The 26,751-nt window shown below is 46.9% G+C and overlaps 1 protein-coding gene across 2 annotated transcripts in view; it reads left to right on the forward strand.

Annotated features, from left to right (window-relative positions):
• The window catches only part of FAT2 (FAT atypical cadherin 2), a 70,122-nt gene that overhangs the window by 14,596 nt on the left and 28,775 nt on the right, over positions 1-26,751 (forward strand). For both annotated transcript variants that reach the window (XM_054568146.1, XM_054568147.1), the window contains exons 2-10: positions 4,293-7,572; positions 9,482-9,796; positions 14,101-14,159; positions 15,539-15,850; positions 16,838-17,048; positions 18,830-18,969; positions 19,569-19,850; positions 20,900-21,110; positions 22,012-26,070. In XM_054568146.1, coding sequence (XP_054424121.1) covers positions 4,314-7,572; positions 9,482-9,796; positions 14,101-14,159; positions 15,539-15,850; positions 16,838-17,048; positions 18,830-18,969; positions 19,569-19,850; positions 20,900-21,110; positions 22,012-26,070 — 8,848 coding nt within the window. In that variant the 5' untranslated portion in view covers positions 4,293-4,313. The remainder of the gene's footprint in view (positions 1-4,292; positions 7,573-9,481; positions 9,797-14,100; positions 14,160-15,538; positions 15,851-16,837; positions 17,049-18,829; positions 18,970-19,568; positions 19,851-20,899; positions 21,111-22,011; positions 26,071-26,751) is intronic.

Below are 26,751 nucleotides of genomic sequence, written 5' to 3' on the forward strand. Positions count from 1 at the left end.
CCTCGTCACAGGAAATCAGTCTGCACAAGAGCAGCGATAAGACATCTGAGAGTTTTCACTACCCACACACTCAACAGTTAATAGTAGGAGCCAGAGGCTAGAAAGTAATAGTACTTGGTATTTGTTGACAACTGGGTGCACACTGTGTTCAGCATTTGTGTGCATTAACTAATGTCATTATCAAAATGGTATGATGAAGTAGGGAAATCGAGGATCAGAGAAGGTAAGTCATTTGCCCAAGGTCACACAGCCAGAGCCTGTATGCTTTGTACTACCTTCTGCTGTCTTCCCCATCTTTGAAATGGGGTTGGGAGTGCCAAGGAAGCGGAGTCTGAGGCACACATATCCTAAAAGGGTCCATTCATGAACTCCCTCACCTGCACTTACTCATATCAGCGCACACACAAGCCTTGCCGCTCCCAATTTATTTACTTACATCATATTCATTCTCTCAAGGAGGCACGTACAACTAATGCACCCACACAATTATTCAAAAATTGCCTCCTAACTGTGTGTGTGCTCTCTTGAAAACGTGCACATTCACCCACAGACTGATCTCTCCCCAGGCCAGCCGGGGAGCCGAGAGCACAAGGCCCCACCCCAGACAAGCGCCTGCTCGCCGCTTCCCAGAACAGCCTGCAGCAGGGCCAGCAAGCTTAGACTCGACCAGAGACCAGTGACTTCCTGCTGTGCCAGGGTGCAGGCTGGTCCTTATCAGGGGACCCCACTCTCACCCCAACTCCAGGCTTTAATTCTGCCTTAGCTTTGAAAACTAATACTAATATGTATTGAGTGCTTTTCTATGGCCCAGGCACTGTGCTTAGCACATTAACGTGTGTGGTCTTATTCAGTCATCATAAAGCCCCTGGAAAGCAGTGCTCTTAATAGCCTCATCTCACAGATGAAAAACTGAAGGTTCGGAGATGTTGAGTAACTCACCCAGGTTGTACAGTAGCAAGCAGTGGAGATGGAACTTGAACCCAAGCAGTTGGATTCGTGTGACCGCAGCTTCTCTTTCCAGCAGCATGGTCGGGAGGAAAGAACCTGGCTGTAGTTCTTACCATGTGACCTTGGGCAAGTCCCTTTCTTTCTTTACAACTATTTTCTAGCCTCAGAAAGTAAGGGGTGATCACTAAAGGTTCTTTCAGCTTTTGTTCTGTCATTACTATCCCTAAGTCCAGACACTTCCATTTTCAACCGGTATTTATGTACAGGCAAGGATCTAGGCACTGGAGATTCACTCATGAACAAGACACGCAAAGCTCCTCTCTCCAGGGAGCCCAGTGTTTAGTGCAAGAGATAGTCATTAAACAAATAAATAAGAGCATGCTGCGTGATGACACCTGCTACGGAGAAATGGGAGTGAAGTGATAAGATGGGTTCAGAGGAGACATCAAGGTTGAGAACTGGATGACAAGAAAGAGCCAGTCACATGAGAATCTTAAGCAGAGGGAGACAGCAAGTGCAAAGGCCCTGAGGCAGATCCCAGTTTGGTGTGTTTGCAGAGGAGAAAGGAGCCATGTGGCTGCAGCTTGGTGACCAACAGGGAGAGTGCTGGGAGGTATCATTGGAGAAGCAAGCAGGGCCCAGGGGTGTGGGACCTTCCTGGACATTATAAGGAGTTTTGGATTTTAATTTAAATGCTATGGGAGGCTGCTCTGGCTGGGCGGCTCAGTTGTTTGGAGCGTTGTTCCATACACCGAAAGGTTGCAGGTTCAATCCCCAGTTAGAGCATAAATCTAGGTTGTGGGTTAAGTCCCTGGTTGAGGCACATATAGGAAGCAACAGATTGATGTTTCTCTCACATTGATGTTTTCTCTCACTCTCCTTTCTTCCCTCTCTAAAATCAATAAACATATCCTCAAGTGAAGATTAAAATAAATAAATAAATAAATGCTATGGGAAGCCACTGGAAAGTTTTAAGCAGGAAAGTGATATAAATTGACTTAAGTTTTCACAAGATGTTTCTAAATAGTGGCCCTAAGTGGTGTGGGCTGGAAGGGTATCCCAGGGAGCCCAATGTGCCTCTGTACCCTGCAAACCTGTTCACTTGCATGGACCTGGAGCCAGGAAACAAATGTCAAAACACAGGTCCCTCCCTCAGCAAACTAGTCGCCAGGTCTGCAGGTCCCACAGCTTGACTACAGCCATGGGCACCAAACCCCCACTCAAAGGTGCCTTCTCTTTGCATCTGATCCCCCTCCAGGGAGACTCCACCCCTGCTCCCTTCCCTCCAGTTCATCTTAACGGCTACCCCCCCCCCCCCCCCCGTAAGCTGTCTGAGCAGCTGCTCAGCAGGGCGTCTTGTTGGGGCCTGCCTGACACTGGTGCTGACCTGGTGAACAGGAAGCTTTCCTCAAAGCAGGGCAGGCAGAGCTGGAGGCTGCGTGCACCCTGGGCTCGCGGGCCGCATGGCGTGAGTGGACCTGGGACTGGGGTAAGGACTCATTTTCCCCTGGGGCTTCAACTTCAAACGCAATGCCATCCTGGGGGTGGGGTTCAAATAACTCAGGGTCTCCTGCTGCTGGCAGGGGACTGTGTCAGGGACACTGCCTCAGGCTGGCTCCACTGGGGTGCAGTGGTAAGTAAGGAGTGAGAGTAGGGGAGCAGGAAGGGTGGATCACAGATGCTTCTTTCTGTGAGCACCTGTCTGATGCTTTAGGACCCCAAATATAGAACTTGCCTCCCTTCTACCCTCTCTTTCCTGAGGTGCCTGGGCTTAGGACCCCAACAAGAGGATCTTAAGTGAGGAATGGTAGAAGCGGGGCCAGAGGATGGGGCATATTTCAATCCTTTTCTGTCACAGACCTTCAGCTCCCAAGGTAGGCCTCCTTTCCCATGCCTGCCTCCATCCTGCCTCCCATCCTGGGCTGCTACCTTAAAGAACCTGCATTCTGTTCCCTCTGAACTCTGGAAAGACAAGGATCCAAGCTTTTCCCTTTCCCCCTTGCTCTGGAAGTTTAACTCTTCCTTGCCTTTGAAGAGCAAGGCAACCGGAAAAACAAGTCTTGCCTGTTTCATCCAGGAATGCTTGGCACATCTGGCTGGCAGCCACAAAGCTCCTTAGAGTCAAGACTCCCACGTGTGGGCAGGTACCAACTTCCAGGAGGCCCAGTGTGGCAACCAATTCTGCCCTCTTCCCTGCCCTGTCCTGTCCTCGGCCCTGATGAGCCTCACATTTTGACCCAGGCTTGGGATCAGGGACAAGCGCTGTGGGAAAAAGCAAGGGAGAGAATGGGGACAGCAGCGAGTGTTAAAGGGGCAGAGCATTAGATTGGTTCCACAATTCCCACAGACCCCTCTTCTCACCTGGCCACCCACCACATGACTTAGGGCAAGACCCTTCCCAACTATGGGGCTCTCGTTCCCCACTTGTGCATGAGGAGCAGGATCAGAACCCTATCATCTCTAAGGTCCATCTCAGCTCTGACATCCTAGGAGTTTAGGAGTATTTTTATGTTCAAGATTACAAGATGAGCCAGAGTCAGCTGCTGCAAGGCCCTGCGCAGTTCCTTTCCCCTGTGAAACTTCATTTCCTGTTACTAATAATAGCTAATAGGAAGTTAGGTCATTTACTTTGTTATTTCATTTAATTTTCACAACAATCAAAGGAGGTAGATAATATTCTTATTCCCATTCTATAGAAGAAGAAATTAAGGCTCACAGAGGTTAAACAACCTGCCCCAAAAGTCACCCACTACTAAGTGGTAAAACCAGGGTAGATGGCCAGGCAACCTGATGCCAGGCCTGTGACCGTGGTCACTTGGCTCTTCTGCAGCCCTTATGCATGCTGACGCAGTTCACTTTGGCTGGAGCTCAGCCCTGCTGCAGGGGTCTTGTAGGAAGCACTTAGAGACAGATTACTAAACTGGCTGGGACTATTTTACCATCACTGGGAAGCCACCGAAGACTTTTGGGAAAAACAGGAAAGGGAGCAGGACTGGGTTGTATCTGCCAGGTGCCCTCAAGAGGGCATTTAAACTAGTCGGCTATTATTATTCTTCCAACACAGTGTTTCTCAATCTCAGCACTATTGACGTTTGGGGCCGAATCATTCTTTGTTGTGGGGGGCTGTCCTGTGCATGTAGGGTGTTTCCCAGCATCCCTGGCCTCCACCCACTCAATGCAATTAGCGCCCTCGCCCCCAAGCTGGGAGAGCTGAAAATATCTTTAGACATGGCCAATGTCCCCCAAGGGGCAAAATCCACCGCCCCCCGCCATCAGGAACTACAGCTGCGGAAATCATTTTTTTCTAACTTGCACCTCCCCTCCTTTTTTTTTCTTTTGCTCAGGATTTTTGGAGTTTTTCCACCATGAATATTGCCTTGCTGGGTTTTGCCATTTTCTCGCTCTGTTGTGCAACCTGTGGCAAGCCCCTAGAAGGGATCATCTCCTCTACCCCCTGGCACTTCACACAGCCCCTTTATAATGTGACCATCTATGAAAACTCTGCTCCCAAGACCTATGTGGAGAGCTCCGTGAAAATGGGCATTTACATCACCGAGCCCCAGTGGGCGGTGAAGTACCGGATCATCTCTGGAGACATGGCCAATGTGTTTAAAACAGAGGAGTACGTGGTGGGCAACTTCTGCTTCCTGAGAATCAGGACAAAGAGTAGCAACACGGCCCTTCTGAACAGGGAGGTGCGAGACAGCTACACCCTCATCGTCCAGGCCACGGAGAAGACCTTGGAATTAGAAGCTTTGACCCGTGTGGTAGTCCACATCCTGGATCAGAATGACCTGAAGCCCCTCTTCTCCCCACCTTCATACCGAGTCACCATCTCTGAGGACATGCCCCTCAAGAGCCCCATCTGCAAGGTGACCGCCACAGATGCTGACTTGGGCCAGAACGCAGAGTTCTACTATACCTTTAACAGAAGGTCAGAGCTATTTGCCATCCATCCCACCAGCGGTGTGGTCATCTTGGCTGGGAAGCGCAATGTCACCTGGCGAGGGAAGTATGAACTCCAGGTGCTGGCTGTGGACCGCATGCGGAAAATCTCAGAGGGCAATGGGTTTGGCAACTTGGCCCCACTGGTCATCCACGTGGAGCCTGCCCTAAGGAAGCCCCCGGCCATCATCTCAGTGGTGGTGGCCCCACCAGATAGCAGTGAGGATGCCACCTATGCCACTGTAGTGGTAGATGCCAACAGCTCAGGCGCTGAAGTAGACTCACTGGGAATTGTTGATGGTGACCCTGGAAAGTACTTCAAAGCCATCAGGTCTTACGCTCGGAGCAGTGAGTTCAGTTTGGTGTCCATCAAAGACATCAACTGGCTGGAGCACCCTCATGGATTCAACCTCAGCCTGCAGGCCAGGAGTGGGAGCAGTCCTTCTCTTTATTCCCAGATCAGGGGCTTTCACCTACCTGCTTCCAAATTGGCTTCCCTCAAATTTGAGAAGGCTATCTACAGAGTACAACTTAGTGAGTTTTCCCCTCCTGGCAGCCGCGTGGTGATGGTGAAAGTAACCAGAGCTCTCCCTAACCTGCAGTATGTTCTAAAGCCATCCTCAGAGAGTGCAGGGTTTAGACTTAATCCTCGCACTGGGCTCATCACCACCACGAAGCTCATGGACTTCCATGACCAAGCCCACTACGAGCTGCACATCAAAACGTCTCCAGGCCTGGCCTCCACCACTGTGGTCATTGACATCGTGGACTGTAACAACCATGCTCCCATCTTCAGCAGGCCTTCCTATGCTAGCACCTTTGATGAGAACATCCCTCCAGGCACCAGCATTTTGACTGTTACTGCCACAGACCTGGATCATGGAGAGAATGGACATGTCACCTATTCCATTACTCATCCAAAAGATGTGCCCTTTTCTATCCACCCTTCCCTGGGGATCATCTCCACCTCCAAACCCATGGACTATGAGCTCATGAGAAGAATTTATACTTTCCAGGTACGGGCCTCAGATTGGGGATCCCCATTTCGCCAGGAAAAGGAAGTATCTGTTTCTCTTAGTCTCAATAACTTAAATGACAACAAACCTATGTTTGAGGAAGTCAACTGCACTGGGTCTATCCGTGAAGACTGGCCAGTGGAAAAATCAGTAATGACTGTATCAGCTATAGATGTGGATGAGCTTCAGAACCTAAAGTATGAGTTTGTGTCAGGCAATGAACTAGAGTATTTTGATCTAAATCATTTCTCTGGAGTGATATCCCTCAAACACTCTTTGAAAAATCATACTACCAATCAACCTACCCATTATTCCCTGAAAATTACAGCCTCGGATGGGAAATACTATGCCTCGCCCACAACTTTGAATCTTACTGTAGTGAAAGACCCTCATTTTGAGATTCCCATAACATGTGATAAAACAGGAGCACTGATACATTTCACAAAGACCATTCTCCACTCTGTTGGGCTTCCAAACCAGGACTCTAATGATGAGGACTTTACTCCCTTAAGTGAATATCAGATCAATCATCATACCCCACAGTTTGAGGACCACTTCCCACAGTCCATTGACATCCTTGAGCGTGTCCCTCTCAACACCTCCCTGGCCCATCTGGCAGCCACTGACCCTGATACTGGTTTTAATGGCAAACTGGTCTATGTGATTGCAGATGGCAATGAAGAGGGCTGCTTTGACATTGAGCTGGAGACAGGGCTGCTCTCTGTAGTCAGCCCCTTGGATTATGAAGCCACCAGTTTCTATATCCTCAATGTAACAGTGTATGACCTGGGCACTCCCCAGAAGTCCTCCTGGAAGCTGCTGACAGTGAATGTTAAAGACTGGAATGACAATGCACCCAGATTTCCTCCTGGTGGATACCAGATAACCATCTCGGAGGACACAGAAATTGGAACCACAATTGCAGGGCTTAAAGCAAAAGATGCTGACTCGGATGACAACGGGAGGGTTCTCTACACCCTGCTAAGCCCCACAGAGAAGTTCTCCCTCCATCCCTTCACTGGGGAACTGGTTGTCATAGGACACCTGGATAGGGAATCAAAACCTGAGTATATACTCAAGGTGGAGGCCAGGGATCAGCCCAGGAAGGGCCACCAGCTCTTCTCTGTCACCGACCTTACCATCACATTGGAAGATGTCAATGACAACTATCCCCAGTGCATCACAGAACCCAGCAGCCTGAAGGTCCCAGAGGACCTGCCTCCAGGGACTATCTTAACATTTCTGGATGCCTTTGATCCTGACCTGGGCCCAGCGGGAGAAGTGCGACATGTCCTGATAGACGATGCCCACGGGACCTTCCAGGTGGACCCAATGACGGGCGCCCTCACTCTGGAGAAAGAGCTGGACTTTGAGAGGAGGGCTGGGTATAATCTGAGCCTGTGGGCCAGTGACAGTGGGAGGCCCCTGGCTCGCAGGACCCTCTGCCATGTGGAGGTGATAGTCCTGGATGTAAATGAGAATCTCCACCCTCCCCGCTTTGCCTCCTTTGTGCACCAGGGCCAGGTGCAGGAGAACAGCCCCCCAGGAACCCAGGTGACAGTCGTTGCTGCCCACGATGATGACAGCGGCCTGGATGGGGAGCTCCAGTACTTCCTACGGGCTGGCACCAGTCTTACAGCCTTTGGCATCAACCATGACACAGGTACTAGGCGTGGGGTAGGATGGGAGGGCCTGGTGGTGAGACAGGGTGAGCCTAAGGGAAATCAGCGACTGTCCTGGAAAAAGTTAGACTGTGGGCTAAAAAGAAAAGCAAAATATAGGGACTCTCCTTTCCATCCTTTTTATTTTATTTTTAATCTATTTTTATCATACTGAGGATATGTATATACACGTATATGCATATGTGTGTATCCATTTAAGTCAAATTAACCATATCGCTAGCATCTCTGTGTATTTATATGTACATATATACATATACACATATAAACAGATATTACATATATTTGCTTATAAAAGTAATGCATCGCAGTTATAAATTTTTATATATAATTTTAAAATGAATATTTCTCTGTGACCCATCTCCTCAGATATAATATCTATTAACAATTTGTTCTCTAATCTTCTAAAGTTTTCTTCTTTATATCTGGTATATTATCACTGTACATGTCATTATTATGAAAACATAACACAACAGACACTAATTCTGAACCTTTTTTTTTTTTTTAACTTTTTTTTTCACATAACGTGACTCCAGGATATCTGATGTCAGTACATATAAATCTTTGTCATTCCTTTTTAATGGTTGCATTTTATTCTATCATATAGGTGTAACATCCTTGTTCCCATACTTTTAACTTATATGCCTGAGTGTCTATAGAAAAACCCCTTAAATATGCAGTTGCTGGGCCAAAGGATAGTGCATACTTTTGATGTTAACAGATATTTCCAAATTGCTCTCCAAAAAGGTGGAGCCAACTTATTTATTCCTTTCAAACCTCATAGAAAATAAGTGCAATTCAGCCATCACTTACTGAGCACCCTCTCCTTGAGAGGTCCTGACCAGGCTCCTCAGGGAGATCCCTGGTGAATAAAGGTAGGTTGCTGCCCTCAAGGGGTTTACAATCTGATGGGTGATTTATTTCCAGGGTAAAGGGCAGGGTGATCTGGTGGAAAGAGCATTAGACTGACAGTCTAGACACAGCTCTTTCACCTGTTGCTACAAGATCTTGGTCAAGTCATGCTCTTTCTTCCGGCCTCAGTTTCCCCATCTGTCAAAGAGATAGGTTCCTTCAGCTCTGACAGTATATGACTGTGAGCACGGGCCCCGGCCTCTCACATAGGCCCTTCTAGCTGAGTGTGATCCGTGAGAACTTAGGATGTAAGCCTCTTTTGCTCACTAATGGACCCTCAACTTCCAGAAAAGTGCAGGCCCATAGTAAACAATTTGTGGAGCTAAGTCTCTAAAATCATGAAGATAATGGAGAGGCGAACAGCAATTTATCAAATCCTTAACCCTTAAATTGTATCCATAATATCTGAAGCTCGAAGGAACCAATTTGAGGACAACGGAAAGGAAACCCCTTAGAGAATGTGAAATAAAGCAATCAATAGGACGTGGGTTGAAGTAGGCAGGAGAAAGCAGGTCAACTACCACTGCCTCTGGAAATCCTGCAGATGCCCATATGCCAGAGTCACAGGCCAATTCCAACAGAGAAAGGCTCTGAAAGCTTCAACAGCAAGGATATGGATTCCCTCACGTTTAACTCAGCAGCTCATTTTATTTATTTATTTTTAGAGAGAGGGGAAGAGAGGAAGAAAGAGAGGGAAACATAGACACATAGATAAGTTCCCTCTTGCACACCCCCAACTAGGGACCTGGACTGCAATCCAGGCACATGTCCTGACTGGGAAATGAGCTGTCAATCTTTTGGTTTGCAGCCGCCACTCAATCCACTGAACCACACCAGCCAGGGCACCAACATTTTCTCTTTCTCATGGAATACCTCTTTATATCCTTTCCAGAGAACACTTTGGGGAGTGTTAGGTAACGTGAGTTCTAAAGCTACTGTGAGCTCTAAAATATTTTGGGTTTGGTGATCAACTGTCCCTAGGGATGATTCAGACTCTGATACCACTGGACCGAGAATTTGAGTCCTGCTACTGGCTGGCGGTACTGGCAGTGGATCGGGGTTCCATACCCCTCTCTGCTGTAACTGAAGTCTACATCGAGGTGATAGATGTCAACGACAACCCACCCCGGATGTCCAGACCTGTGTTCTACCCCTCCATCCCAGAGGATGCGCCCTTGCACACTTCTGTACTTCAGCTGGACGCCTGGGACCCGGACTCCAGCTCCAAAGGGAAACTGACCTTCAATATCACCAGTGGGAACCAGATGGGGTTTTTTGAAATTAACCCTCTCACAGGTAAGGACCTCAGAAATTTGGGTGGATAGGATTCTTTAAAACAGCACTTCTCAAAGTGTGGTCCCAGACTAGCATACTTGCTAGAAATTCACATTCTTAGGTCCCATCTTAGACCTACTGAATCAGAACTCAGGTCGGGGCCCAGAAATCTATACTTTAACAAGATATCCAGGGGATTCTGACAGGTGCTAAATTTGAGAACCACTGTTCTACAAAGTCCATCTCTATGGGAAATTAAGATATGTTAGCTTTCTTTCCTAGAGGTCTCGGGGTGTTAGCCTGCTGCCTGGAGCACAACTGACCACTCCCCTGAGTTACAGGCCAGGCTTTCCTAACCCTAGGTCCAAACCGAGCTCCAGCCTACCCATGGCATGGTAGCAACATAGGTCCACTTCACTGGAGCCAGCCAGCTCACAAATACTTATCCCAGGCACAAGGCCATCTGGGGCAAGGACGGTGTGTGGCTTAGAGGATTCGAGAGGTCACCGGCCTGCAGCAGTGAGTCAGATGTAGCCCACACAGGTGTTTTTTTTTGGCTTGTACAAGCTTTAAACAGTGATTTTTCACATTGTTGCCAACATTTTAAAATTAGCAAACTCCACAAAATAGTCCAGGTTTCTGGTTGTTCTTAAAAAACTAAAAGATTTGGTAATTCTTGACCCGATGCCCTCCATTTCCTCAGGACCACAATTGTCTAGAGACAAAGGGAGCTCCCTACATGGAGCAGGTGCATGGCCCCTGGTCCCCACGGTCCCTTCATTCCCTACTGTATTATTGCCAGCTGCTTCCTGCATTTGTGCTACCTGCATGGTTCCTGCTGGTGTTGGAATTTGAAAGCCAGTCCCCTCTCTGCCATACTTCTTCAGTCATATCTTCCTCTTGGAAGATGAACAACCATATTGTAGACAAGGCTGACCTTCTCTGCTTTGAACCTAAGATTCTATTCCAGTGCCAACAATTCACCCTGGTGAGATTGTAGGGAAGGAAAAGAAAGCCAGCAGGCAGTCCCCCGTCCCTGAGACATGGAAACCAGGAAAAGGATGAACCTGGGCGTCCTGGGGCAGACGGTGGGTGAGGGATACAAATCTACTAGCACAGTGGCATTTGTGTTGGAACCATTCCTGTTAACCTTTGACCTCAGGGAATGAATTAGTCTTCCTAGAAGGATACTCTCACCTTGGAAAACAGGCCTAGCTGGCTTTCCATTTGGTTCCACCCTGTCCCTCCCTTTTCAGAAGAGGGAAGAGATCTCTCACCTAAGGTATTAGCTTCTCAATGTCTTCCAAATCCCCATTCTGTTTACTGTCAACAGTTCCCTGGCACGGGGGTCTGGCAAAATGCCCCAGAGGGCAGACACGTTCTTAGTCTTCCTGCAGTTGAGGAGAAGAAATTTTTACCAGCACAAACGTCTAAAAATAAAATAATCGGCAATGAGCTCCCCACCCAACTTTCTTAACACCACCATGTTACTGTCCCACTTCCCTGTTTGGACACTGTGAATGGTGTCCCTGTGCCCTTAAGATAAAGCCAGATCCTGCTGTGTCCCACAGACTTGTGCCTGACCTGGCCCCTGCGACCTTCCTTGCTTTATTTTACCTCGTTCACGCTGCCACTCTCTAGTTCAAGCCAGGTGGCCCGCTTCAGTCCACGCCCTCTCCTGGCACCAAGCTTTTGTACATGCTCTCCTTCTGCCGTGAATCTCTTTTCTGCTTTTGTGTGGCTAACTCCTGCTCTCCTTTCAGGTCCCAACCTGACTGTTCTTTCCTTAGAGAAGTTTTCCTGACACTGTAATACATCTTCCAGCACTATCTACCTGCCTCCTCTTTTAAAACACTTACTACACAGAGCATAGAACATTATATTCATTTGTGTGATTATTCCATTAATTCTCCATGTCCTTCACTAGACTTCAAAGGCTTTCTAGAAAGGAGCTTTGATTGTTTTCACCCACTGTAATATATGCAGTGCCCAGCACACAGCAGAATCTCAATAAACTGTTCAGAAGTAAATGAATGAATCTGCCAGCATCTGCAATCTTTCGCTAAGCTCAAGATTCATTCATTTAAACTGAGATGTGAAGAAAAATACAACACAATTTCAGGCCTTGAGAAATTCAGTCCAGCAGGAGCATGAAGATCCAAATATAAAACACTATAGAACAAGTGCAAATGAGCACATGCTAATATGTGTAGGCATGATGCAGTGACTGCTCAGAGGAGAGGGGAAGCTGCTCAACATGGCAGACCTGCAACGGCTTCATGAAACAGGGTGGTTATATGAGCTGAAGGACAGGGAGGACTTTGCCAGGCAGTAGTCTGGAAGGGCCCTTGGGCAAGGAGAGTGACAGGAGCAATAGCCTGGAGGGAAGAGACCCCAGGTCTTACTGAAGACACAGCAAGTAGGTCAATTTTCTGAAGGTGTATTGGTTTGCACCACTTACTAACTGTTAGATCTTGGGAGGGTTACTTAACTGCTCTATGCTTGACTTTTTCATCAGTAAAATGGAGATGATGATAGCTACCTCCTGGGTGGCTGTAAAGATTAAATGAGTTAATAGAGCTATAGAAGGAACTCAGAAGGACATCTGGACATGCAGGTGGTCAGTGAGTGTTGGTCATTATGATCCTGATGGAGAGCAAGAGGGAGAGGAGGCTGGACAAGGAGTTGGGTAAGACCAAGTTTGGAGTGAGTCAGAGTGAAAGGTGTAGAAGGATCGAGAATCCAACAGAGGTGGAATCAACAGCAGTTGGAAAATTATTGAATGAGAAAAAGGAAGGGGAGAGGAGGGTCAAAGATAAGCTTAAGAAAAGGTCATGGGAAAAATCTGGAGGAGAGAAATGACAAATGCTGAATTGGCTGAGTCCCCACATCCTGCCAGGAAGAGCCTTTAATAGCCCCTCACATAGCCTCATGGGGTGCCTCTGAGATGTCCCTCCTTCTACACAGGCTCCCTGACACCAGCCTGAGAGCGGGGATGAGGCTGATAACGGGGCAATGACAGGCAGCAAGGCCAGGGACGCAGGCAGTAGAAGGTGGGAGAAGGCAGTGGTAAGAGAAAGGCAGAGAGAGGAAAGCAACACCAGAGGGGTAGAGAAAGAGTGTCTGAGATTCAGAGAGGCACAGAGGGGGAAGGGAGGGGCAGACCTGCACAAGAAGAGAAGGAGGGTGGTGAGGGATGAACAGAGACAGAGAAGAGAGAGAGGGGGAGAAGGAGCAGAAGGGAAAGCGAGGACTGAGCCAGAAGGAAGGCTTATTTGCCAAGGCCCCCTTGCCCCTGTACTCTTCCGGGACGGGGGTGCAGATTGTGGGCCCTTCCTCCCCTGGCTCCTTAGCTAGGGGATGAGAGGGTGGGGTGACCTGGGACAATATTCACACTGTCCCAGAAGAATGTGCCTTCCTTCTGACTGGAAGCCCCTCTGGCTGTTTCCTGCCCCTAACAGAGGCCACTCCTCACGTCACACCCCCATGCCCAGCACCAGAGTTTCCACCCCAACACCGAACCCCCTGTCCTGACATGGGGCCCTCATCCCCACACTTCATTCCATTACTCCATTATTTAATTGTCTCAACAAGATCAAGAAACTTAGTCAAAGTTTTCGGATGACCCACTGATTCTAACAAATAGATCTGCTTCTATTTAGAAGCAACCTTCCTTACCAGCTGTGACCTCTTAGTCTATGGGCTTGGATGCCCCCTGAACCCCTAATAACCTCAGCCTTGACTTCCCAGATGCTTGCAAAGAACTGGCACCTTGTCTTATGAGGCACCTTTGTGGCCTTAATGAATAGCCATAGTGCCTCATAAAATTAAAACTAGATTTACCACCAAGTCCCCCTTCCTCAATTTATAGATGAGCTGAGAAGAGCCCTCTTCTGGCTCACCTGTGCCAGTGGGTCATGGGAGGAGCTGGTGCTAGGTCCCAGATGAATAATGTAATAGTAACAAAGGAGTGAAAAGCTACCACTTTGTGATTTCTCATGAACTGAGTGCAATGACTGTGGCCCCTGTTGTTACTCCTGACATGCCACCTTTTCTACTCAGCAATGTATTGTGCACAGCAGCCTCCTCCTGGTGAAAGCAGGTCATGGGTAGGACCCTCCACAGATACCATCATCTCTGCTGTATCCTCCCACTTCCTTATTTGCCCTTCCCTTTCTCCAGAGTTCCACTTCCCCTTAATGTTCTTGTTCTCCAAAGACCAGAATCCTGATCAAGGATTTGAATGTACCCTTGAACTTACCCCCAGTAAAGTGGTCCTGGGAGCCCTAGGAACTCAGGTCTCCCTCCCACCCTCTCTTCCCCAGGTGTGCTGTCCACAGCCCGACAGCTGGACCGAGAGACCAAGGATGAACACATCCTGGAGGTGAGTAATGGCGGTGGACCCACTCACTGGATTTGAAAACCTCCTGAAGGATGCCCGGCTGGAGCCCAAACAGGCCTTGGGGCCATGTGCCTATCTCCAAGTGCTGTGGCTGCAGAGGGGCTAGGCTCATGGAGGAGTTGCCACTTAAGCTGAGCCTTGCTCTGGTTGGTGGTGAAGACTCTTAGGGTCTTTGCTCAGCACTGTGAAGGGGAAGAATCTGAAACCACATCCAGGCTGGCCAGGGCGCACTGATTGATTAAGTAATGCCTGCAGTGAGTGCAAGAAGAGGGGTGGTACTCATGTGCTCTGCACTTCAGTCTGGTTTCTAGCCCATCCCCATGATCCAGAGAGTGTCACTCAAGGTTAAACACCAGGTCAGTAGCAGAGTGAGAACGAACTCCCAGACCTTTGTTTTCTAAATCTGTGCTCTTTCTAGGATGTCTTTAAAATCACATAAGCATCGCTGCCTGGTGCCCATTTCAATGAGAGGCATCAACCTTAACCTTAAACTAAAGAACCCTAGTTATGCCCCAACCTGGGCTATGTACAACTGATGAACAGGCACCTCCCTTCATATAGTAAAGACATAAAGTGGGAGGAACACATATTCCCCAGAAGAACTGAAATAAACTTTGCCTTCTGTGCCCCTAGCCTCTGCACGTCCCCTCTGTAAGGAACAGGAATTACTTGTAAGCAACAGCTAACTGGACTTCTAGAAACTGAAGCATTCTCCAGAGTTTTGTAAAAGCATTTATCTTTAAACACCAACATATTTAAAAAATTCAGAACCATTTAGAGTAGAAATGTCCATCTCATACCCTTGGGGTCACTGATGCATTGGACAATCCGCCCTACATGAAACACTCCCTGATTCTAAAATTGTCTCAGTGTCTTTTCTCTCATCCTGGATTCCATTTCATGCATCAAGAGTCAGACAGGCATGTCGGACTCAAAAGGTACCACCCACTCCTTCATAAACATCTTCTCATTTGTTTTTCCTGACCTCCAGTAGCTTAAAGAAACTGGAGAAGAAAGCTTATGAGAATTACGAGCAAATAAAAAGTAAATGGTCTCCGAGAAATGGCCCACAGGCCCCTTGAGTAAAGAGCTCCAGCTTCTGTTTAGAGCCTCCGTGACTTTGTCTTCTTCCAGTTCTTTCTGGTTTCTCCTCTGTTCTTGTTGGCTTCCCTGTGGGCAAGGTTACCAGAGAGCTGGGTTCCAAGTAGGTGAGGTTGGGATAATAAAAATCATGAGCATATACCAAAGAATAGACTGATATTTCCAGGCTGTTGAAAGCAGGGTAGTGGTAGGGTTGCAGTGGGTGGCGGCGCATGTTCCGTGCTTTGTATTTGGCAACTCATGCTAGATTTTGTCCCCAGGTGACTGTGCTGGACAACGGGGAGCCCTCCCTAAGGTCCACCTCCAGGGTGGTGGTATGCATCTTGGATGTCAATGACAACCCCCCTGTGTTCTCCCACAAGCTCTTCAATGTCCGCCTTCCAGAGAGGCTGAGCCCAGTGACCCCTGGGCCTGTGTACAGGCTTGTGGCTTCAGACCTGGATGAGGGTCTCAATGGCAGGGTCACCTACAGTATTGAGGAGAGTGACAAGGAGGGCTTCAGTATCCATCCAGTCACGGGCATGGTGTCATCCAGCAACACCTTCACAGCCGGAGAGTACAACATCCTAACGGTGAGGGGTGGAGGGAGGCCTTTGGGGGTGTGGCATTATCGGTTGGGGATTTCCTCAGAGGATATGGGAGAAGGGTGACAGCCACCAGGCAGGATGAAGGTGGCACTCCCAGAGAGACTGGGAATGCCAGCTTCAGCCAAAGGATTGGCAGAATTCTGGGCCTTTCTCTTTGAGGGCAATAAGGCCCTTCCTGGGGGAAATCCACTCTATTCTTAGAGAGAAGGATTTTGGTGAGAGTACCAGGGGCTTGGCAATCAAGATAAGCCTGGCTTCCAATCCTAGCCCTGCCATGTTACACCTGTGCAGTCTTGGACAAGTCACTTAACCCCTTTGAGCCTTTGTTTTATCATCAGTAAAATGAGGCTAAGAACACTTCCCTTGTAGGAGGACAACCTAGCAAGTGCTAGGGCGTGGGATCTTGTGTCAGACAGCCTAAATCTAACCCAGCTGTATTGCCGGCCAGGCAGAGAACCCCAGTCAGTGGACTCACTGTGCTGGGCCCCAGTTTCCTCTGGCAAAAAGGAGGTGATAATGGTACCTTTCTCAGGGTCGTCACACAGATTGAATTAGATAAGGCACCTGCTGCTCTTAGAGCAGGGCCTGATAGCAGGGAAACCTCAATAAATTCCAGTTTCTTATGTTTGTGGTTGTTGGAAAGGGTATAGAGTCCATGTGGGTAAAGTTTGGTCTAGGAACTAGCACATAGTAAGCCTTCAGCAAAATAGTGACTTTGATGATCTTTTCACTACTCAGGAGGTTCTGGAGTACAGGTTATGTATTCTGTTCACCACTGTGCCTGCAACCACTAGCAGGGTACCTGTCTACAGTAAGCTCTCAACTGTGTGCTGAATGAATGAACGCGTAGATGAGAGGCCAGCTCAGTGCATCACAGGGCACCCTGGTTCTTGGCTGGCCACCTGGGTCTTCTTGTTTCTTAGACCCAATGCTACAGATAAAGCCTCACTCTCAGTTTTGGCCTCTTTTCAGATCCAGGCAACAGACAGTGGGAAGCCTCCCCTCTCAGCCAGCGTCCGGCTCCACATCGAGTGGATCCCCCAGCCCCGGCCCTCTTCCATCCTGCTGGCCTTTGACGAACCCCACTACAGCTTTACAGTCATGGAGACAGACCCCGTGAACCACATGGTGGGCGTCATCAGTGTTGAGGGCCGACCTGGCCTCTTCTGGTTCAACATCTCAGGTGAGGCCCCGAGGAGGGCCAGCCCCTCCCACCCTCTCAGACCAGCCCTAGTCCTCATGGCATGATCCTTCTGAGCCCTCTCAAGGTCATGGTCCCTGGCAGCCCCTCTTATGGTCTCAAGTAGTGGTGGCCTCTTCCCTTGTTCTCTGGGCCAGTGAGTAGTTGGAACCCCACTTATGCTGAACTTCCACACCAGCTATCATCCCAGGTAGGACCTCCACTGTCTCACTGACAACCGCAGCCAGAGTTGGACAGTGCCTTGGTTACCCCAAGTGCCTGGGAGGCCTAAGAGGGTGGTCCAGAGAGATCCAGAGGAGAAAGCACAGGTTTTATGTTTCCTTGACTGTCTCCATGTGAAAATCAGTGTAGAGCTGACTTCCCTGACCATGAGCCTGACACCAGCTATACCCGGGGGTCACGCTCCATGTCCTGGTCCCAGGTTCCATGCTCAAGATGAGGGGAAAGTGTCCATTCTTATTGTCAGAGATACTTGAATCCAAGTTCTGATGGCCTTCTCTAAAACTCCTTTCTGTCTCTAATCTGAGATTTTGTCAAAACATTGGGGGTGGGAGGTTGTGGGCCACAGTCCCCTTTGGGAATCTGATGCATGCTTAGGGCCCTCTTTCTAGAAAGTTGCATTCACGAACATAGATTTACATACAAATTTAAGTGTTTCATAGAGTCTCTGAAACCCAGCCAGGGATTCCAGGTTAAGAATCTGTAATCTTTGAGACAACTGTAATAGAATAAACATGATTTAAAAAAAAGAACAACAATATTCAGTCCAGATAAGAATGTACCTTTTTCATCAAGGAGACTGTGAGCTGGGTATAACTGAAACTATGCTTTTTAAGCCACTAAAAAAAAAAAAAAAAAAGGAATCTGTAATCTAAGAGTTTCAGCACCACACAAACCACAGATTTCTATTACAGTTTCCCAGCCGGTTCAGAGATTGGGTGTGCACTTGTCCTAAACTTTTGGCTTCCTGCATTTACTTCCAGTTCTGATTCACTGATCCTTTCCATTTTCACAACAATCAGAAGCTAATCTGATTGTTACAATTCTGATGTGTTTCCTTCTGGTAATATTTCTTCACACACACACACACACACACACACACACTTAGGGCCATATTAAAATATTGTTTTCTAACTTTTAAAAATACATGATGAACATATTTCCATGTCACTAAACAGATCTCTATTCAGCAGGCATTTAAATAGCTGCATGCTAATTCTATATTTTGGATTATTATAGTTCATTAAATCAATTCCTTGTTGCTGAGCAGCGCTATTTCCCTCATTCTCCCTGTGCAGAGGCACCTTTAGACCGTGCACGCTGCCTGGGAGCCAGGAAGCAGAGCTCCACTGCTCCTGCGTGCTTCAGTTCTAGCTGCAGAATATGTTCTGTGACTGACTCTGGTCTTCCTTTGGGACTCTTCAATCCATACAAGTTCACTTTTTCCCTTATCATTACTCAGATCTTGATAATAATTTGACAAAAACTTAACAAGATAAATTAACTTTTTGGGGGGGAGGCCCGAAAGGGCCTGTCACCCTCTTTGTCTGGGTGACAAAACTCTAGCCTGTCACCCAGATATCGTACTGTTTCTGAGCAGTCTTAGAATCCCTAGTCCAGGTTCTTCCTTGAATGCCTGCAGCCCCGGCAACCAAGGCTGGCATCTACTCCCACCTCCTCTAAATCCTCCAGCCAGATCCTATGTTGTGCTCCTGCTGCCTAAGTCACTGGGGTTGTGTGCTTCCCACCCACTCTCACTCCAGGTGGGGACAAAGACATGGACTTTGACATTGAGAAGACCACGGGCAGCATCGTCATTGCCAAGCCTCTCGATACGAGGAAGAGGTCAAGTTATAATTTGACTGTGGAGGTGACTGATGGGTTCCACATCATTGCCACCCAGGTTAGAAGCCTCAGTTGGGAACTCCCAAGCTGAGAGGAGATGGGAGTCCTGCTTAGTTAGGATGAAACTACAAAAGGCTTTTTGCGGATGTGGTATATTCTAAAAAAAATGTTAAATTGTAATCATGATTTTGCATCCCAGTCTTAATCTGACACAATTTTTACTTCTGTGATCTTGGGAGAGTTCTTGCTCCCACTGTGGATCTCTGTATATCAAAAGACCTTGTCTAAATTAACAGTTTTTGACTAAAGATAGAGTACCATGGGGCTACCATGGGTGTGAGGAATGGTGGTCAAGTAAGTGGGGGCTCTCAGAGTTTTATCTGTTTCATATATTGAGATTTCACACAAAATTTCATTTAAAGAAAAGGCCCTTTAACAAAAAAAATTTGTTTTGAAAACCTCTAGACTGCATGTTATCTGAAAGCCTTGTGACTGAAATTTTATCATTCATTCCACGAATACTCATTGAGTGCTGCACACCAGGCACTGTGCTAGGCGCAGATGATATGGTGACGAGCCAGGCAGACAAGGTCCCTGACCTTACGCAGCTTACAGTCCACCTCTGTCTCCTGGCCTCATGTCCACTCTCCTCCTTAGGTCTATATTGTCATGATTGCCAACGTTAACCACCATCGACCCCAGTTTCTGGAAGCTCATTATGAGGTCAGAGTTCCCCAGGACACACTGCCTGGGGTTGAGCTCCTCCGAGTCCAAGCCACAGATCAGGACAAGGGCAAGGGCCTCATCTACACCATACATGGCAGCCAAGACCCAGAAAGTGCCAGCCTCTTCCAGCTGGACCCAAGCAGTGGTGTCCTGGTAACTGTGGGGAAATTGGACCTGAGCTCAGGGCCCTCCCAGCACACGCTGACAGTTATGGTGAGTTAACTGAAAAATCGGGTAAGGATGAACTCGCATGCAGATTTGTGGGGGTGGACGCTTGGAGGCATGCTGAAAGCTCCATTTCCCCTGATGGGCCAGGTGTACTGATGCTCATACTGATAACCCATGAGATGAGTTGTGACATTTCACAGCCTGCCAGAGGTACCTTCCATAGGATGCCTGGGAGTGAAGAAAGAGATGGGACAGCTGCCAAGAAAACTCCTGTAATCTTAGACTTCGTCGAAATATCCCCCAACAGTTCTCTTTCTGTTCCATGAACTGCATGACCACACTGTGGATTTATGTAGTGTCAGAGCTGGGTGGGACCCAAAGAACATCCCATCCAGAGCAAACACTAGGGGGAAGTGAGCCAGTTACATGGAACAAAAAATTTAAGGAGGACTCATTCTGACCATCTTGTGTCTGCACTTTTATGACCCTGAGAGTAAGTGCTTCCTTAAATTTATGCCCTACATGCCTCACTTGCCTCATTCTGGTCTAAGCCCTGATCCTACCGTTTCTCTTATCTTACACCCGAGGCCAACAGAAGAAGAGAGATGTGCTCCATCATACAGGGCTTTACCAGCCTTCCTGATTTGAGGTTCAGGGTTTTTATATGTTAGTTTGTCATTCTTTAGGCACATTAATATGTGTTAAAGGCTCTGAGAAGTCCTGCAGCAAAGAATACTTTATTTCATTCAGTGCTCCCTAAATTTATGTGGTCACAGAATTTCCCCCCCCTGCACAACATGTTAACATCTTGAAAAACTAATATTCTCTGAGATCTAATTTGCAAAATACTGTTTCTCTGTTAATTTCTGCCTTTCTCCTAAAGTGAAATTATCCTTTAAAATAGCTAAGCCTAATAATCAATAATTAATAAACTTATTTTAAAGGAAAAAAGAGCATAAATGAGAGCAAAATTTAAAAGAATAAAGCTACAATCAGGTATATTTTCATTGGCATTCTATTTCACTGACCTTAATCTAACCTGGCCTCTTCCCATTGTGTTTGCTCCTCACTCCATTACCTCCTTGGGTCCATAGGTCCGAGACCAGGAGATGCCCATCAAGAGGAACTTTGTATGGGTGACCATTCACGTGGAGGACGGAAACCGCCACCCACCCCACTTCACCCAGCTCCACTACGAGGCGAGTGTTCCTGACACCACGGCCCCGGACACAGAGCTGCTCCAAGTCCGGGCCACGGATGGTGACCGGGGAGCCAATGCTGAGGTCCGCTACTCCCTTCTGAAAGGTGAGAGGCCTGGCTGTAAGTCCAGAAGTGGGAAGGGGCTTTGGTAATAAGGAGAAGCACCAGAGGCATGAATTTGGAAGTTATCACTCTAGAGCATTCCCTGGGACTATAATGATCTAAGTTAATGTACTTCCAAAGATGGTAAGAAAAATAGCTAAGGGACTACTCATGTTTTGGAAGAATATACATGTATATTATATACACCCACTGATGACTACACACATAGAGGATGCTTATAAGTACGTGCAATATTTAAAAATATAATATCTATGTGTCTATACAATGGAAGAGACCTATAATTACTTTATAGGATATATGAAATAGTTTTAGAAGTAATTTTCATTTCCTGCTAAGGCTACATTATGATTTTGTACCTCTTAGGTAGTTTCTTCATCTCAAAAATGGGATAATATTGCCTGTGTCAGAAAGTATTTATAAAAATTAAAAGAGAAAATATATGTTAACACGTTATAAACTGTAGAATACTATACAAATGCCAGGGGTTATTGTTATCATTTATAAGTGTTAATTATAGGTAATTGATGTAATAAAGATGATAATATCTAGCATCCAACTAATTTTAATGATAATTTGTAATGAGTGACTTGCTCTCTGACCTCATAAAGCATACCGTTCATTCATCATTATATATGTGTATGTCTATACATACATATAATTCATATATATTATTAGATAGATAGATAGATAGATAGATAGATAGATAGATAGATAGATAGATAGACAGACCCTATACACTGTATCATAACTAAATCCAGAGGGGCATGGGATGTTAATTTTGCCCTTTCCGAGTTTTGTATGAGTCTCTTTACTGATCTAGAAAGCACAGTTGGTTCCTCTTGAGGGCATGATAAACTTGAATTTGACTTGTCTTTTGTTTCAGGGAACAGTGAAGGTTTCTTCAACATCAATGCCCTACTAGGCATTATCACTCTAGCCCAGAAACTTAATCAGGCAAATCATGCCCGATACACTCTGACAGTGAAGGCAGAAGATCAAGGCTCCCCACAGTGGCATGACCTGGCTACCGTGACCATTCATGTCTACCCTTCAGAAAGGAGTGCCCCTATCTTTTCAAAAGCTGAGTACTTTGTGGAGATTCCTGAATCCATCCCTGTTGGTTCCCCGATCCTCCTTGTCTCTGCTACGAGCTCCTCTGAAGTTACCTATGAGTTAAGAGAGGGAAACAAGGATGGTGTATTCTCCATGAACTCATATTCTGGCCTCATTTCCACTCAGAAGAACTTGGACTATGAGAAAATTTCATCTTACCAGTTGAAAATACGGGGCCGCAATATGGCGGGAGCATCTACTGATGTCGTGGTTCTTGTTTATATCATTGATGAAAATGACAATGCTCCCATGTTCTTGACATCGACTTTTGTGGGCCAAATTAGTGAAGCAGCTCCATTGTACAGCATGATCATGGATGAAAACAACAACCCCTTTGTGATTCGTGCCTCTGACAGTGACGAAGAAGCAAATTCCTTGTTGGTCTATGAAATTTTGGAGCAAGAGGCCTTGAAGTTTGTCAAAATTGATCCCAGCATGGGAACACTAACCACCATATCAGAGATGGATTATGAGAGCATGCCCTCTTTGCAATTCAGCATCTATGTCCATGACCAAGGAAGCCCCATCTTATTTGCACCCAGGCCTGCTCAGGTCATCATCTATATCAGAGATGTAAATGACTCTCCTCCCAAGTTCTCAGACGAGATATATGAAGTAGCAATAATGAAGCCCATCCATCGGGGTATGGAGCTCCTCATGGTGTGCGCCAAAGATGATGACTCAGAAGTCAATTATAGCATCAAAGCTGGCAATGCTGATGAAGCTGTTGCTATCCATCCCATCAATGGTCAAATATCTGTGTTGAATCCTGTTCTTCTGGGAGACTCCCGGGAGCTCACCATTAGGGCTTCTGATGGCCTGTATCAAGATACTGCACTGGTAAAAATTTCTTTGACACAAGCTCTTAACACAAGTTTACAGTTTGATCAGAGTGTCTACAGGGCAACAGTGAAGGAGAACTTGGGAGAGAGAAAGACACTAGTGATGCTTGGTGTCCAGGGCAATCATTTGAATGATACCCTTTACTACTTCCTCTTAAATAGCACTGATATGTTTTGTATGATCAAGTCAGTAGGTGTGTTGCAGACAAGAGGTGTGGCATTTGACCGAGAACTGAAGGACACTCATGAGGTGGCAGTGGAATTGAGGGACAATCGGACCCCTCAACGGGTGGCTCAGGCTCTGGTCATAGTTTCTGTTGAGGATGTCAATGACAATCACCCTGTATTTAAGGATCTGCCCTATTACACAGTCATCCAAGATGGCACAGAGCCTGGGGATGTCCTCTTTCAGGTATCTGCCAGTGACCAAGACTTGGGGGTAAATGGTGCTGTCACGTATGCATTTGCTGAAGATTACACATATTTTCGAATTGATCCCTATCTTGGGGACATATCACTGAGGAAACCCTTTGATTATCAAGCTTTAAATAAGTATCACCTCAAAGTCATTGCTCAGGATGGAGGAACTCCATCCCTCCAGACTGAGGAAGAGGTACTTGTCATTGTAAGAAATAAATCCAACCCTCTGTTTCAGAGTCCTTACTATAAAGTCAGAGTGCCTGAAAATATCACACTCTATACCCCAATTCTCCACACACAGGCCCGGAGTCCAGAGGGACTTCGACTCATCTATAACATCGTGGAGGAAGAGCCCTTGATGCTGTTCACCATTGACTTTAAGACTGGTGTCCTAACGGTAACAGGCCCTTTGGACTATGAGTCTAAGACCAAACATGTGTTCACAGTCAGAGCCACAGACACTGCTCTGGGGTCATTTTCTGAAGCCACTGTGGAAGTCCTGGTGGAGGACGTCAATGATAATCCTCCCACTTTCCCCCAGTTGGTCTATACCACTTCGATCTCAGAAGGCTTGCCTGCTCAGACCCCTGTGATTCAACTGTTGGCTTCTGACCAGGATTCAGGGCAGAACCGTGATGTCTCCTATCAGATTGTAGAGGATGGCTCAGATGTTTCCAAATTCTTCCAGATCAATGGGAGCACAGGGGAGATGTCCACAGTTCAAGAGCTGGATTATGAAGCCCAACAGCACTTTCAGGTGAAAGTCAGGGCCATGGATAGAGGAAACCCTCCACTCACTGGAGATACTCTTGTGGTGGTTGGTGTGTCTGATATCAATGACAACCCCCCAGAGTTCAGGCAACCTCAGTATGAAGCCAATGTCAGTGAGCTGGCAACCTGTGGACACCTGGTTCTCAAAGTCCAAGCTCTAGATCCTGATAGCAGGGAAAGCTCTCGCCTAGAGTACTTGATTCTCTCTGGCAATCAGGACCGGCACTTCTCCATTAACAGCTCATCAGGAATAATTTCTATGTTGAACCTTTGCAAAAAGCACCTGGACTCTTCTTATAATTTGAGGGTAGGTGCTTCTGATGGAGTCTTCCGAGCAACTGTGCCTGTATATATCAACACTACAAATGCCAACAAGTACAGCCCGGAGTTCCAGCAACACGTTTATGAGGCAGAGTTAGCAGAGAATGCAAAGGTTGGAACCAAGGTTATTGAGTTGCTAGCCATAGACAAAGATAGTGGTCCCTATGGCACTGTAGATTATACCATCATCAATAAACTAGCAGGTGAGAAGTTCTCCATAAACCCCCGTGGCCAGATCACCACTCTGCAGAAACTGGATCGGGAAAATTCAACAGAAAGAGTCATTGCTATTAAGGTCATGGCTCAGGATGGAGGAGGAAAAGTGGACTTCTGTACTGTGAAGATCATCCTCACAGATGAAAATGACAATGCCCCACAGTTCAAAGCCTCTGAGTACACAGTGTCTATTCAATCCAACGTCAGTAAAGACTCCCCAGTTATCCAGGTGCTGGCTTATGATGCAGATGAAGGTCGAAATGCAGATGTCACCTACTCAGTGGACTCAACAGAGGACTTGGATGAACAGATAATTGAAGTCAATCCAACCACTGGTGTTGTCAAAGTGAAAGAGAGCCTGGTGGGATTGGAAAATCGGACCTTTGACTTAAAAATCAAAGCCCAAGATGGGGGCCCTCCTCACTGGATCTCTCAGGTGCTATTACGACTTCAAGTGGTTGCTAATGAAGTGTCCTTGCCCAAATTTTCTGAACCTCTGTATACTTTCTCTGCATCTGAAGATCTTCCAGAAGGGTCTGAAATTGGTTCTGTCAAAGCAGTGGCAACTCAAGATCCAGTCATCTATAGTCTAGTGCAGGGCACCACACCAGAGAGCAACAGGGATGGTGTCTTCTCCTTGGACCAAAAGACAGGGGCTCTAAAGGTGAGGAAGGCGATGGACTATGAGTCCACTAAATGGTACCAGATTGATTTGATGGCTCTTTGCCCCCATAATGGCACTTACTTGGTTTCCTTGGTGCCCGTCAACATCCAAGTGAAGGATGTCAATGACAATAGGCCTATATTTGAGGCTGATCCATATAAGGCTGTCCTCACTGAGAATATGCCAGTGGGGACTGCAGTCATTCAAGTGACTGCCAATGACCAGGACACTGGAAATGATGGCCAGGTGAGCTACAGGCTGCCAGTGGACCCTGACAGCAATATCCATGAGCTCTTTGCCATTGACAGTGAGACTGGCTGGATCACCACACTCCAAGAACTTGACTGTGAGACCCGCCAGACCTACCACTTTTATGTGGTAGCCTATGATCATGGCCGGACCATCCAGCTATCCTCTCAGGTCCTAGTTGAAGTTTCCATTACAGATGAGAATGACAATGCTCCCCAATTTGCTTCCGAAGACTACAGAGGATCTGTGGTTGAGAACAGTGAACCTGGCGAACCTGTGGCCACCCTTAAAACCTTTGATGCTGATATTTCTGAGCAGAACAGACAGGTCACCTGCTATATCACAGGTAAGGATACCTGTCTAGGAATGAAGGCACTGGGGTGCATTGAAAAAAAAGTCCAGTAAACAGTGCCCTAAGTCATGGGTTTAAGTCCCAGCTCTGCCACTTAATAACAGTGTGAACTTTGGTAAATCACTTAACCTCCTAGAACTTCAATTGCTCTATCTATAGATTTGGCATGCCTGTTTTCATTCACCTGACAGGGATACTGGCAAAATCTAACTTGAAAAAGTTCTGAGAGTCCCCTATAAATTAGAAAGAATCTTTTATGACTTTAGGTGGATAGAGAGAATAGAAGTGAGATACCGTAACTATTCTCAGTTTCTGGGACATGGAGAAGGCATCGCTATTTATGTGATCCATGACAACTCTGCCAGGTGACTGTCCTTGTAGAGTACTATTTTGCCTAGAGAAAGTTGTGCATAATAGAAAATTCTTCTTAGTCAATCATGGGACTTAAGTGTTAGAATAAAAACACTTCCTTAGACCTGATGCGAGCCCAATCCCTTCATTTCACATATGGGGGAACCAAAGCCCAGACAGAAGGAGAAACTCAACCAAGGTCACTCTCCAAGCTTCTGTCAGGTCTGGGATTAAAACCACACCCTACAACCTGCTTTCCCCAGTGGATATCTATTGCAAACCTAAATTAGCCCAATTCCTGTCTGATGGCTGACCTAGCCAAGC

Source organism: Pteronotus mesoamericanus, unplaced genomic scaffold (genome assembly GCF_021234165.1).
Source record: "Pteronotus mesoamericanus isolate MK-2021 breed Mesoamerican mustached bat unplaced genomic scaffold, CSHL_Meso_final contig_2, whole genome shotgun sequence".
NCBI classification, from domain to species: domain Eukaryota; kingdom Metazoa; phylum Chordata; class Mammalia; order Chiroptera; family Mormoopidae; genus Pteronotus; species Pteronotus mesoamericanus.